The following is a 14,194-nucleotide window of genomic DNA, read 5'->3' on the forward strand; positions in this document are numbered from 1 at the left end:
TTACTTTTTTAATGTATTATGATACACAAATCCACATGGGTGCTACCTACTGCAAGCTCTGGGGCTGACAATTAACTTCCCATTACTCTCACCACAAAGTGGATTATTGCAAGGAAAAGTGTTAATTGTGAAAAGAAGGATTAAACCATCAGAACTTTTTTCAGAGGCTTTGTTACATGTTAAAAGATCCTATTTTCTTCCTAACTGGTCTTTTAGGAATATTTAACATGAACTGTTACTACCAAGTCTCCAGCTGTAGTCTCTTTCCCCTCCAAAATTCCTGCAGTGTTAAGAGTTATGGCATTAAGTGAGATGCAACCACAAGGAATTCAAGTGTAGGAAGTCACTGTCACAGGCTTAGAAACCAAAGCTTTCCTTTTCCAAATCACAAAGCTGCTGAGCAGCAGCTAATAAAAGAGCTGCCCAGGAGCTCTGTATTTTGCCACAATGCATTTGGGATTGGCTTTCTCTGAAATGTTTCACCACCTAAATACTGCAAGAAAGCAACAATGACTTTGGTGGATTAATTAAAAGTCTAAATTATGCAGTTTATTAATTTTCCTATATGAGAAATACTCTTTTAAATATCCTCCTAGTAGGAAATACACTGAAGAATTTCAGATTTTCACTAAAAAATAATTAGTTTGTATTATAGTCCTGTATTTAAAAGTTAGGTTCTAAGAAGATATACCAATTCTTTATTCTTGGATAGTTATCAGAAGTTCCAGTTCCATCACTTTCCTCCTTTTTGGTAATCTAAAGGAAATTTGTAAGTGAAAGGATCACAACTCCTCCTTATTTATAGAGCATTTCAAGACTGATAAGGTTTCAGCAGAGGAGTAACACTTGATGTTCTCAAGCAAATTGAATTTCATGGAATAGTTTCCATGTTGCTACTGCCCAACATCAACAGGATGTGGCACTGTCCAAACAGAGTCAGGCTGCTTTTTCAAACCAGCTTGTTTTCTTCCTTTGCTACCAGAGGAGAGGCTGCTTTCCCAATTCCTTCCCTAAAGGGTACTTGACATTTATTATTTTTTCCTGCAAGTATGAGGCAGATCACTACTGGAAGTTACACATTTCTCCCCCCTCAGTTTAGACATACACTTCTCATGTTATTCAAGCGAAGTCACACAGAGTAAACTACTGCTCATGCCAGGCAGATACACAGAAATATGAACAGTGGTAACCAAGTCTTACAGGCATTTCCCAACCACATTTTTCCCTTTTGGTCTTGAAAAAGCTTCAGGCCTGAGTCACTGCAAGACTGAGCAGAAGGAGCACTCCCCATGATCACTCACACCCATCACAAGGTGGTCACATCTGTTTATTTTACTGAGTCACAAGCAGAACTACCGAAGACCAGTACATCAAAAATAACTAAGAAAGAACTGTGCATAGTTAAGTATGTGTCAAGACACAGAAAGTTTCCCAGCTTTTACTTACAATTTTCTCAAAATGTTTTTCTTTCATACTCTGAAATTTGGTCACATTTTCAAAACACCGGAGACTCCTCTAGAAATCTCTCTCAATTTGCAGAGCCAGTCATGCTTACAGACTCAGTGCTGCTGTTACTTGGCATTAGAAAGGTGCAAATACATCTTGAATATCTGCCCATTCCCTCCCAGCAACAGGAGGTAATGCAGTCAGGCATCTCTAAGAAGCAACTCCTAATTAAACATTGTGAATAGCTATTTTTGACTCATTTACATATTAATCCCCTCACATGTGTTTGACAACTATGACAGTTTTCACTTTTTTACCTCCCTAGTTTCTGGTCTTGGCCAAAGTTGTGATACCTCAAAGGCAAACAACTGCTTTGATCCAGCACAGCAATTTCTACTTTTCTGCATAAAGAGTTACTTAAATACACCAAAATAACCTTTCAGACTGAGACAGAGAGCAAAAGTCTGTAAACAAGAATAAATTTATTTTAGATTCTTTAAAGATTTAATGATATACAAAATGTATACAGTATTATATCCTTATAACATTTTACCTTTCCCCATCAAACATAAAACACCATTTAAACAACTATTGTGTTCGTGCCTTAGGTCTGTATCTATAAGATACACTACTGAATAAAAAATTTATAGAGCTATATACTGCCCTTTTAATTAAAAATTACAAATTAGTACCTATGTAACAAAAAAAATCGCAGCATGAAACTTCAGTTGGACAACAGGTTCTTTCTTGCTGAATGCTCAACAATATTTGGGACAGTTAAATTACATTTTATTGGCATGAAGGTGCATTGCAATCTCCCGTAGTTTACACAATGCTAATCCAATCCTAATCTCTCTTAAGTAAGTACCACAAATAACATAACATTAAAGATGTTTTCTACACAATTTTAAATACATTTACAAGTTATGTGTACATTCGGTTTCGATATACTGGTTTTAGGAGATCTTTGGAAGGCAGAACTTCTGAAGCAGTCACTACATACGTACAAGGGAAAGCACTTCCAACTTGTGTTCTTACAAGGCAACTTATTTGGACCAGCACAAACTAATTCTTCTATTAAATATGATTATACCAGTCTATCATGGCTTTGTTACTATTTGACAGTGACTTGATAAAATTGAAATGTGTAAAACAAGAAATTTCATTATGCACAATTCAGGCTCTATTTCACGAAACAAAAACAACCAAGCCCAGTTTTACAGTTAAAGAAGCTGAAAGAATCCTGATTCAGGAGACTCTCTCTCTCTTTTGGAACAGACCAAGTTCCTACCTTCAACTTCAGTCTACTGGCATCCTATATATGCCTCATTTGGCTCTGTCCTCTTCAAAAGGCCAGATTAAAAGACACCTGGTGAGAAAATATTAGTGGAACACTTCCGAAAACACTCTAAAAATACTCTGGCATTACAGAGGTAGGTGCTTTCTCCTGGTTTTGCTGATTGACAGCAAGACAAATGCCAGAAAGGCAAATGCTTTACCTTAAAACATCAACTACCAAAATCCTTTTGGTGGAAGGCATATTTCCCATCCCAGGACTACAGGAAGAAAATCCTCCACTAAACCAAAATAAAATAAAAAATAAAACTTTCTGCTTAAAAAGCCCCTTTAAAAACACATCTTAAATACTTGTCATTATTCCACCTTTAGAATGATCAGCTGCCACACTGCTCTGTAGATGGTTTTCACAAGTCGTAAAATCCTTAGATTATGGACCAGCCAAAATTCCACTTGTAAGACAATAATCCTTGTTTTGACAAGTCTTTCTTTTCATTATAGTGAGGGAAAGATAAGTGACAACTTTGTGAGGTTCCATGAAGTTTGAACAAAGCCACTGAGTTGGTCACATCATCAGAGCATCAGACGAATAGAATTGGCCGGATCAGAATCTTTGGTGCAGCTTCCAGGCTGAATTGTCAATTCAGGGGCATCATCCTGAGGAAATATGATCTTGTCAGGTGTGTAATCATTCCTCTTCAGATCTGTACAAACAGAAGAAAGTCGTAACTATTACTATTTCTTGAGCTAGTAGAATGGGCCATAAATGTCTAGCAAAAGAATTGAATATGCAAATGCACTTATAAAGAGGAATTCCAGGATATGCACTGTCAAAAAAGTTGGTTTTTGTATGTTTTTATCAGAGGTGCAATCAGAAGCCTAAAGTCAAATTACAAAACTGCTGTTTATTACTTGTTCCACTTTCACAGCATGCCTTGACTATTTCATTACATATCATACAACATCTCATGACATAAGTGTCTCAGGAGGGTACTGCAGCTCTTACCAGGAAGTTTCAGTTTCCTGCAGCAGGAATTACAGTGGTGCTTTGCTCTGAAGTTTTTTATTGCATCCTCTCCCAAATTGGCTGGACCAAACACCATATCATATGACCTTAGAAACAAAGTGCACATAAACATCACTTGCATGTGTTCTCTTTCCAGTGAAAAGTTCACAATACTTTAAGTCTTTCTTTACCCTTACCTTTTTTCCCCAGCTTTTATCACAGAGGGATCTGTCAAATTTTCACCAACACCTTCAGATAGCACATGAAGAAAAAGTTAAATCTGATACACTTCTGATTACATAAATATATTCATATTAAAAAGCCTTGGAATCCTTAGCTATGACTTCTCAGCTTCTCCAAGAATAAAAACAGAAAAAACCCCACAACAAACCCAACCCCTATACGTGATTCTCTATCTTTAGAAAATTGCTCCTAAACAAGCACTTGGTACTTCTCAGATTTCTTCCATCTATTTTTTTTGCATTTCCTAGCTTGAGTTTTCACCCATGAGAAAAACCTATACAGTTCTCACTGCCAGAATACCTGGCACACAGTTCAGGATAAAACCAGCTCACCATACTGGCAACTATACAAATGTGCCAAAAAATAGCTGGTTTTTATGGCACATTTCTTTAGGAAAATATGTATATATTTAAATTCTCTGTGTTTCTGTAAGATTTAATACCATATTAGAATAACAAAGCTGGTAAAGGGTCTGGAGCACAGGTCCTGTGAGGAGCAGCTGAGGGAGCTGGGGGTGTTTATCCTGGAGAAGAAGAGGCTCAGGGGAGACCTCATCACAGTCTAGAACTATCTGAAAGGACACTGTAGCTGGGTGAGGGTCAGTTCCCAGCAACAGGACAAGAAAACGGCCTGAAGTTGCACTAGGGGAGGTTTAGGTTGGATATGAGGTAAAATACATTCACTGAAAAGGGTGCCAAGCACTGGAACAGCCGCCCAGGGAGGTGTTGCAGTCACCATCTCTGCAGGGATTTAAAAGCTGTTTAGGGGTGGCCCCCAGGCACATGGTGTGTGCTGGACTTGGCAGTGCTGGGTAAAGTTGACTCTGATTTTAGAAGTTCTTTCCAATCTTTATCATTATATGATTAGATTAGAAAATCACAGATCCAAACTAGTAGAAGAAGAAGAAGAAGAACTAAATAGTGTTTGCTGTTTATTACAAACATACAGATTCTTAGCAAAATGCTATCAAAAGAAAAACTCACATACACCTTGGTGCCAGTTCAAGTTTCTAAGTCAGGGCATTACCTTGCAGATCTAATACCAACAGTTCTCCTCTTGTATACTCGTATGTCCAGTGGCTGAAAGCCAGCATAACCTCCTCCAGCATGTTAGTTGGGATTATTTCATCACCATTATTGTTATTATATTTTCTAAACTCTCCGGTCATGCACTCTTCAACTGCAAACCACTGGCCAGCAGAGTGGCAATATAAGAGGAAAACTTCCAAGAACCTAGTAAAAAGTACACTTAATGAATATAGTTGCAAAATAGAGACCTATCATTACTATTAGATTTTTGATTTACTAACAATTTAAATACTTTTAAACTATTATACAAAGCCATTTAGATGATCACACTAGATCAGAATCAGTGCAGAAAATATCAATGGAAAATACTGCTGAGGACAATTCTGTTTGCCACATTCACAGCAACATTCCAAGTCATATCCACATCTGAGTATCTTAATATTGATGCACCTGTTAATAACCCTGTAGGCATTCCCCTGAGCCAAAGGCAAGCAATGTAATGGCAGTTTAAATACACTCACCTTGGAGAGTATGGGATGGATTTGGGCTTCATCTGGTTGAATGCAAAGGTCAGCTTCTGTGCTGCTCTCTGCTGCTGAATTTCCTGTGAGTCAAATCCACACTTCATTATGTAATTATTAGCTGCATTACAGAACAGGAAACAGCCTGTTCCTGCTATCAGCAAACAGTCAAGCAGTCAATGGGTACAGTATCTATCTCCCCAAGACAGGGCAACAGATTACTTGCTTTTTAAATTACATCTGTATTGTAAGAATTTGAGCTCTTTGATTAAATAAGCCGTGCTGGAGCAGAGTTTTTAACCCTTCTGCTCATACAGAACCCCAGACTAACTTTTTCTTATTCTAGTAAGTATATGCTAGTTTACACGTGGGACAATGATTCCTGTTTAACATATAATGCCTGTTCATATTTAATAATTGATAAAGATAGAACTTACTCTCAAGCACAAGTGCAACACAGTGTCCTCCTTATAAATGCTTGACCAAGTATTCACAACTTCAGGAAGAAAAGACTTGATGATATAAAGATGTCCTGATTTCAGGATATCATATTCTGACCATGTGCATACAACTTTGAGAGCTCGACGTAAACCTCCTCCCATCTCCTCTTTACTTAAAAATTCAATTTTAGCACAGAGCCCCAGCTGTGACCAGGAGGACATGCTGTTGTTCAGGATACTGGGAGAACTTTCTTCAAGGCGATACACAGTGACTGGTTCACCTGCGGCGCAGCACACAAAGCAATCACTGAATTGAATTTTCCAAGTTTGAAATTAAAAGTACTGAAAACCCACCATTTCTTACAACAAACTGCAGTATTAAGTCACTGCAGACATCTTGAATTACCAAAATTTAAACTGTCCAGTGGAATGACCCCTGTGCAGCTTTTTTCACTTTCACAGCTTTTTTCAGAGCTGCAAAATTTGTCCTCCTATTTAGACCTATTAATGACACTGTCCAAACAGCACTAAGAACACTGAATAAATGTTTACAGTTTAAACAAAAGACAACTTAAAGGAATCCTTCCAGAATAGCTTGTTATAAAACTGTTAGTACAATACTACCATCACTGTAACACCATTTCTGAGGACAACTATAATTAAATCTACATTTCATAATCAAGTGAGTTGCCCTAGAAAAGGTGTCATACTCACATATATTTCTGAGCATTCTAAGACAGAGACTAGACTTCTTTTAGTTTATTAAGATTTCAGTTTCACACTTGCTGTGAGAAACTGTGAACTTTGCCTTGATCCTTCAATGTTAGAAGATCAAACCAGATTAGAATCCATATAAGGTTTGCTTTTCTTCCCCAAAAGACCACAGGGAACCAGCAACAAGAAATACAGTTCTTACCTCTTGGAGGCACAGGAGTGAATGGAATGCTCTGTGATAACCTCATCAGGTTATTTCTTTCTACAGCTAGAGGAAAATTACAGCATTTGTTGAAGGATCTTATAAATCTCATTAAAAAGACAAACATTAGTTCATAAGAGGGACTGACCTGAGTAATAGTAATTGATATCCATGATAGGCTTGAAAGGAGAAGCAATGCCTGAAAAGAGATTAAGGAGAAAAAGAAAAAGAGATACTCTTGCTACTAATTTGTGTAGTAATATACCACACACAAAGATCAACTGCCAAGTAACTACAGTTTGAAAAGGATCTGCTATGAAGAAAATTAAACATTGCACTTAAGTCTTTAGTACCTCAGAGGAAAAAAAATACAAATTGTAGTGCTTAATGCTAGGCTGTTTGTTTACAAAAAAAAAAAAAATAAATCACAGTCTTGTGTGTCCAATAAATTCCAAATTACCATCAATTAAATACATTCCCATACAAGACCAAAGAGGTTGGTTATATATAAAAAATCTCTCACCTTTAGAGCAGAAAGAAAACTTACCATTCAATGCATCTTCTTCTGATGGCCTGTGAAATTCCACAAAAACAAGTCATCTTCAAAACTTATTCTGTATTCCCTGATTTTGACATATCATCCTAGGTCACCTTGTTAACCTCACAGTACCACTTTTATCCTGTTATCCTATTTTTCAAGGGCAGTACAGGTTTCTTAATTACAAAATAGTAATGGAAAGCTGTTAAGTAATCTCATGTTTTTAGAGCTACACTTTAAATACCTCCAAGTCATGCACAACATTATGTAAAGTTTGCATCACAAGAGCTTATTCCCACAGAGGTGCTTTAATTAAAACTTGTTCACAACAGCTTACCCTTCTGTTATCAGATAAATAAGGTAATGGCTTTAACAGTTAACTTAGGGGGTAATTGTTCACGAGAGCAATGTCTGCATAATTTCAGAGGTGGTTACAGTTTGAAAGGTTGGGTAAAGACCTTTGCCAGGAAGCGAGCTGCTCACTACGTGTCAACACAGTCATTTTCATGTTTTGCCCTCCAACATGTGACACCATAAATCTAAACAGAACCTGTTAAAGCATGACGAGAGCTCAACCTGACCCACCCATGAGCACCTGCAGCCCAGGGAGCCAACCCAACTTCTGGGCTGTATCCCAAGAAGAGTGACTAGCAGGTTGATGGGTGTGATTCTGCCCCTCTGCTCTGCTGTGAGACCCCAGCTGGAGCACTATTTCCATCTCTGGGGCCCACAAGGTAAGAAGGACCCATTGGAGAGAGCCCAGAGACCACAAAGATACACTGAGGGCTGGAGTCCCTCTGCTCCAGAGACAGGCTGTGAGAGCCTTTCAGCCCAAGCCATTCTATGACAATCCTGTGATTCCAGTGAATACATTTGGTTATTTATTAGAAGAAAAAATCCAAACTTTGGATGTGGGTTTTATTCTCATTAAATGCAACTAAATACCACTATAGCCAAAGAAAACCAAAAAGAAAAACAGATCAAAATACAGCGATAAAATTGCTCCATTAGTAGAAAGGTTACTTACATTTGACTGCTATTTGAAGGTCTGCCTTGTAGCCAATCCTTTAAAACAAAGGAGAGGAAAAACAAAGAGGGCTTTAGTTTTGTAAGAAATCACAGTATATTCAGTTGGAGGTGGGGCGGTAATGTGTTTTAAGCTCTTGGAGTACAGCCTGTTTATTGGAAATAAACCAGGCTGTACTGAACTGCAGTTGAATGGAGAGACCCTAATACAACCGAGCAATGGTAACTACAATTAAAAGAATAAATAAGGCTCTATATTCACTACTGTTTATGGATTATGTAAGTAATTATTTTCCTTAAAAGAAAAGAATTTTGTTGTTTTTTATTTCTACAAACAGAAAACAGCACAGATTTCCATAGTGAGAACATACACAACTTCTTCCCTTAGTGAAAACAGGTCTCCTGTTGCTTCCTAGAACAAGCAAGTCCACAAATCAGTATTATTTCTTTCTGTTTCTTTTCCTTTATTTGTTTAGCTTCTAGTTCTGCTCAACAATGTCACAAAAGGTTGATACAAACCGTCAGTAAGGCTGCTTTAGAGTCGACTTGCGGAGTGTCCTCACTCGATGCTCTCCTGCTCTTGCTGTACACTACAAATGAAAGAGATTTGTAACTGGACAAAGAATGGCAGCTGTCACTGTCATCTGTTTCCTAACAGGGAGCAAATAGACAGATTAACATAGCTCTCATGAAACAAGCCTGACCCACAACTTTAAAAGAAGTTTGCAGTCCTAACTAGATCACTTTGCCTTTTACAACTCTGGCTGGCTGTGGCAAATACAAGGTAACAGAACTGAGCTGGCATGGCTAGAAGAAGCAGAAAATTCAAGTACTACCAAACATGAAAATATTTCAAGATGATTTAACCATTTGTGTTTACTTTGCATCCTCTTAGGATACCCATTAGCAAGGCAAGTTAGAGACATTAGGGGACCTGAACAGAGACCAGACTTACACTGCTCTGAGTGGGCTGTCAGAGGGTCAGTGAACCCACCACAAGAACTGGACTGTTGTAGACCACTGTCAGTTTGAAGACCCTACAAAAAAAATTAAATAAATAAAACTACATTTACCATCAGTCATCATTACCATTATTGCTTTCAACTACTACTCTTGGAACACAATCTATCTGGCCAGCTTTTCTTTATAGGACTGGCCAGGATTCTTCAAAATTTCTGGATGTACTTCAAATACCTTACTGCACAGATGCTCTTCTCACAGTAGCCACCAGCTGTAACACTTTCAGGCACACATTAAAACTCCTGACCCACACCAGAAGAGTTCTTTGCAAGGGAATGTTACAATAGGACACAACTACATGAACATTGATCACACTGTATCACTACAAGCACCATGGGCTTCATGCCTTTGTTGCCGATCAACTCTTATGTAAGAATGTGGCTCTGGCAGAAACTAAATTTCAATTTGCACCCACTTAAAATAGCAACAAAATGTAGTAAGCCCCTGCCACGTAAAAACCTATGGGTTATGAATGCAATTTCCTAATGGACATACTCCTTCATTGCAATTACACATTCTTGGAATATGTACTAAGGTGGTAAACTTCTGACAACAATTTTTTTTTTTTTTTTTTTTGCAAAAAAGGAGAAAGGTGGTTTCATCACAAACTAGAACTGTATGCAGTGGCATAGGGCTTACTCATCTATTAACTCCAGTGGTTACCTGAATAAAAAGTTAACATTCATTGTGCCCTGCTTTTGATCCCTAAAATTATAACAGTTAGGAAGTTGTTAGCACCCTTTTTCACCCTTCCCTTCTTATTACACCCTTCTGTATTCCTACAGAATACACCCCACACATATAAACACATACACAGGTCTCTGTGTGTGCACGTGTCCAAAATGAGTCTATGTGGTTATGTGCATAACAACTATTTCTTTGCATCCCTAAACACTAGAACCATTTAGACCTATGTCAAGGAGACATCCAGTTTACAGATAATGAGGTAAGAACAGAGACCCATGTCTTTACTGGGAAGAATACTTTCAGTATCTGTTGAAAAAAATGTCCCATATAAATGGAAACTAACTTTACTTACTTGAAGTCTGGTTGTCTCTATACCCTCCAGTATGGCTTTTTTGAAGTCTTCCTGTTGCTCCTATCAAGAAAAAAAGTAAATTGTTAATAATAACACCAAAAAATCTGTGCTAAAAATACACACAAAAAGCTTTCTGGTCACACATTATACTCATGAAAAGGTTCAGAAGCACTGTACATGTCATAATGCAATTCTCAGGCGTATTCTCCCCTGAATGCACAACAGCTACATGGTGAAAATCAGTTTTCATATACATATATATATACACACACACACTGTAGTACTTGGAAGGTAGGTTTATGATGAATCACTTTTCCAAGTTAGTAATTTTTATTATGCTTTAGGGAAACGGAAATTATTCATTTTAGTTTATGACAAGTTTTCTTGGAAGCACAGTGAACAATTTTTTTCACTTTTGAAAACTATATACAGTCATCTTGCTCTATAAATTATAATGCACATCACTCTAGTCTTCCTAAAGGTTGATCTTGAAATTTATGAGTGTAAAGCATTTAGTTAAACACTAATTATGGGATACTTAATTTTAGTTCGATTCACAGTTGTAGTCATCTTAGCTTTCATAACCTCAGAGCTTGTTTATTCTTTCACTGGTATCCTATTATGAAGTAACAGTACTTGATGGCAGTTAGGGTTGCATGAGTTTTCACAGGATTTTTCTTTTTAATCATGAAACAGATGCAAAGCGCAGTTTGCAAGGAATGTGTTTTTTGATTGTATTTGGTCTTAGACTTTTTCCAAACATACTGTGACGTTACAGTTTAAAAGAAAATGATCCCCATTAACGTAATTGACAAAGCCTTTCATGCTCACCTCAATATCAGCACTTCTTTCCTTCATTTTGCTGGCTGCCTCTTTGAACCGCTGTAGGTCCATGCTGTCTCTGTGACCTTTGACACAGTGAATTCAAAAAGAGTATTCAAAATCAAAGGCAACCTCCAATGTTCTGACCATGCCAACAGTCTGCATCACCATAGCAAAGGGTTACAAACCACCTAAGGTCTGTGTGCCTGTTTGTACCAGGAAAGACTTTACAAACACGCTAAAGTAAAGATCAGTGTAACAGTATCAAACTATTGCCTTTCCCGCACTGAGGTGTGGAGCACCACAATTCAAAAAGTAAAGCTAATATTTTAAATTTTTACTCAAGCGTATGCTCCTCACAGGAAAGGAACAAGGCCTGGATTAGAGTACTTTTACGTATGCTTGACAATTGAAGGGAAAGTAGACAGTTTCCTGGAGGTAGCTTTTACAATATACCCTTCATCCTCCCAATTGCAAGAAATACTTTTCAGAATTTTCCCAGGCATGTGGCTTTATAATAATTTAAATCTACTTGGCTTCACAATTGAAACCTGCATGGTATCACAAGTGTTATAAATTGTGGACAGTAAAAATGAAGGGTATGTTCTAAATGCTAGAGATGTCACAGGACCATATACAAAAAATCTGGCTCCAGTAAATAAGTATAGTTAGTATTCAAAGTTATTAGTGGTGAAGTACATTTAAAGATTAGATAAAAGTTGTACAATCACTGTCCATAATTCCTGTTTAGCCTTGCTTTCCTTTTTCAACCATGAGGCACCACAAATAGCTAATGTAGGTAACTTAGAAATCCAAGCTTCACGGCAGTAGAATAAACTCTTGTCTAGAGATTTAAATTTATACAACCCTCAGCAAATCTCTGGAAAACACTGAGACATCCCTAAACAACTAGAGCAAGACAACACCTCTGCAGGCAACCTGACAATGCCAGATTACAATCTTCTACTAAACTCTAAGCATACTTAAAGCATTATATTCTTTACAGGGATCAGTTAGTAAACCCACACCTGTGTTTTGCAATGGATCTGCCACTGTTTTACCATTCAAATATGTAGGTAACGAACCAAAACTATCCACCCTTTTACTGTTAAGCAGAACTTGAGGGAAGGCAAAATGCTGTATTGAATTGAAGGACTTTGGAAGCTTCCAAAACTACAGCCCCAACATAGATAAGCCTTGGCAACAGTGGAAGATCCCAGCTGTAACAGTGTTTAGAAATACAGTATAGGAGGAACCCTCAGCTTGACACAGATACCACAAAGATATTTGTCCAGGACTCCATCAGCCTGAGTAGTGTTCTGTAATTACGTCAAGAAATAGACAATATTTTTGATTTATGCAATCAGAAGGTAAGAGCTTTATAATGAGTCACAAAAGGTTTGTCTACAGTGCCCATACCAAGTTGTACAGCTGCTAATTGCCCAAAACTGCTATACTAAACAACTGGATAATGTTTTTCAGAAAAATATTGTCTATGTGACAGAATTATGGAGAAATTATAATTTCAGTTAAAAAAAAAACATTCAAGCAACATAGGGAAATTAGAGATGTTAAATGCAAAAAAAGCAGAGCAAAATGGTAGAATAAAGTCACCTGCAACCGGAATACACCCAAAATACCATACAATTCTTGATAAGTCAAACCTTGTGGCTTAGATTTGGTCCACAGTTTATGAAGTAGTCCCATAAGGATGTTAGAACATAAATCTCGGGTTTGCAGTTCCATTGCATAGACATGCTGACTTTTGGAAAGTTCATCTTTAATATTCAATTTTCCATGTGAGCCGCCACAGTTGACTGTTGACGTCAAGTCGCCCGTTGACAAAGAGAACTTCGTTTGGGGCTTGTTCTTCGCTAACTTGACAGGGGACTGGTGAGCACATTTGTCAACTCTGCAGCTGTAGTTATCATTAGTGTCATTCTCATCATGAATAAAACCACAATTAACGTATCCTCCATTTTCAACACAAGCTTGGGTGAAAGCAAGGCAAGCAGAGCCAGAAGCAAGAGGATAAGAGCAGCTAATAATGACTTCAGGACATTCAGAATCTATTTTGTTATACTTACCCACAAATGCACCAAATTCTACATTATTATCTCCTTCTGTAGCCTTAGAGAAAACAGTCTCTTCATGCTTTACTGCAGAATCCAGCTGACTTTTGCAACTGGGTCGAGATGGAGTGCTAACAAAACACTTTGTTGTTGGGGATGTTACATGTGGCATGCTGTTGGACGAGTTGCCTAATTTTTTACTTTTACTAGTGGATTTTGAGATCTCTGCAGCCTGTATTCGTTGGCGAAGTTCTGGAGGGGAAATAGCATTTGAAAATAAGGCACTGCCTGAGGAACCTGCCTCTTGGAAGTTTTTTTCTTCTCTTCGGGAAACCAGAGCCAACTCCTGACCAATTGTTTTATGGTGGACTTCTTTGTCATCCCGGATAGGAATGTTACAGAGTAAAGCATTATTGCTCTCAAGGCCTCCTTGCGGGAAAGAACCAAAGACATTTCCAATGCTGTGCTTTTTCCACACAGATGATCTGAGAGAGCCATCCTCAATGAGATTTTGTGCCAAATGTTTTGAAATGCTCAGTTCCCGGGTGATTTCATTATGAACCTTGCTGGCTTCTGAGGCTTTCTGCGCAGTCAGTGTTTTCAGAGTATCCACAGTTAGAGCAGACAGATCCTGGAGGTGGCCAATCTGTGAATCTAAAGACTGTAACGACCTTTTAATGTAGTTGACACGATCACCAACTTCCTTTATCTGAATGCACATTTGTTCCACCCTAAGAAAAATCAAATTATGAAGTAGATATGAAAGGTATTTTTCTCAACA

At 37.8% G+C, this 14,194-nt stretch overlaps 1 protein-coding gene across 1 annotated transcript in view; it reads right to left on the reverse strand.

Moving 5' to 3' along the window:
* Positions 1-1,904: 1,904 nt before the first annotated feature.
* The window catches only part of TRPM7 (transient receptor potential cation channel subfamily M member 7), a 52,437-nt gene continuing 40,147 nt past the window's right edge, over positions 1,905-14,194 (reverse strand). The window contains exons 28-42 of the mRNA XM_088063255.1: positions 13,006-14,144; positions 11,351-11,427; positions 10,520-10,579; positions 9,416-9,497; positions 8,980-9,050; positions 8,462-8,499; positions 7,444-7,469; positions 7,045-7,095; positions 6,897-6,962; positions 5,978-6,261; positions 5,541-5,623; positions 5,018-5,223; positions 3,946-3,997; positions 3,749-3,855; positions 1,905-3,446 (exon numbers count right to left, since the gene is read on the reverse strand). Coding sequence (XP_087919381.1) covers positions 3,316-3,446; positions 3,749-3,855; positions 3,946-3,997; positions 5,018-5,223; positions 5,541-5,623; positions 5,978-6,261; positions 6,897-6,962; positions 7,045-7,095; positions 7,444-7,469; positions 8,462-8,499; positions 8,980-9,050; positions 9,416-9,497; positions 10,520-10,579; positions 11,351-11,427; positions 13,006-14,144 — 2,473 coding nt within the window. The 3' untranslated portion in view covers positions 1,905-3,315. The remainder of the gene's footprint in view (positions 3,447-3,748; positions 3,856-3,945; positions 3,998-5,017; positions 5,224-5,540; positions 5,624-5,977; positions 6,262-6,896; positions 6,963-7,044; positions 7,096-7,443; positions 7,470-8,461; positions 8,500-8,979; positions 9,051-9,415; positions 9,498-10,519; positions 10,580-11,350; positions 11,428-13,005; positions 14,145-14,194) is intronic.

The sequence above is a fragment of the Pseudopodoces humilis genome, chromosome 16 (genome assembly GCF_049639895.1).
Source record: "Pseudopodoces humilis isolate 2021_Gansu_Grassland_sample_001 chromosome 16, ASM4963989v1, whole genome shotgun sequence".
In the NCBI taxonomy this organism is placed as follows: Eukaryota; Metazoa; Chordata; class Aves; order Passeriformes; family Paridae; genus Pseudopodoces; species Pseudopodoces humilis.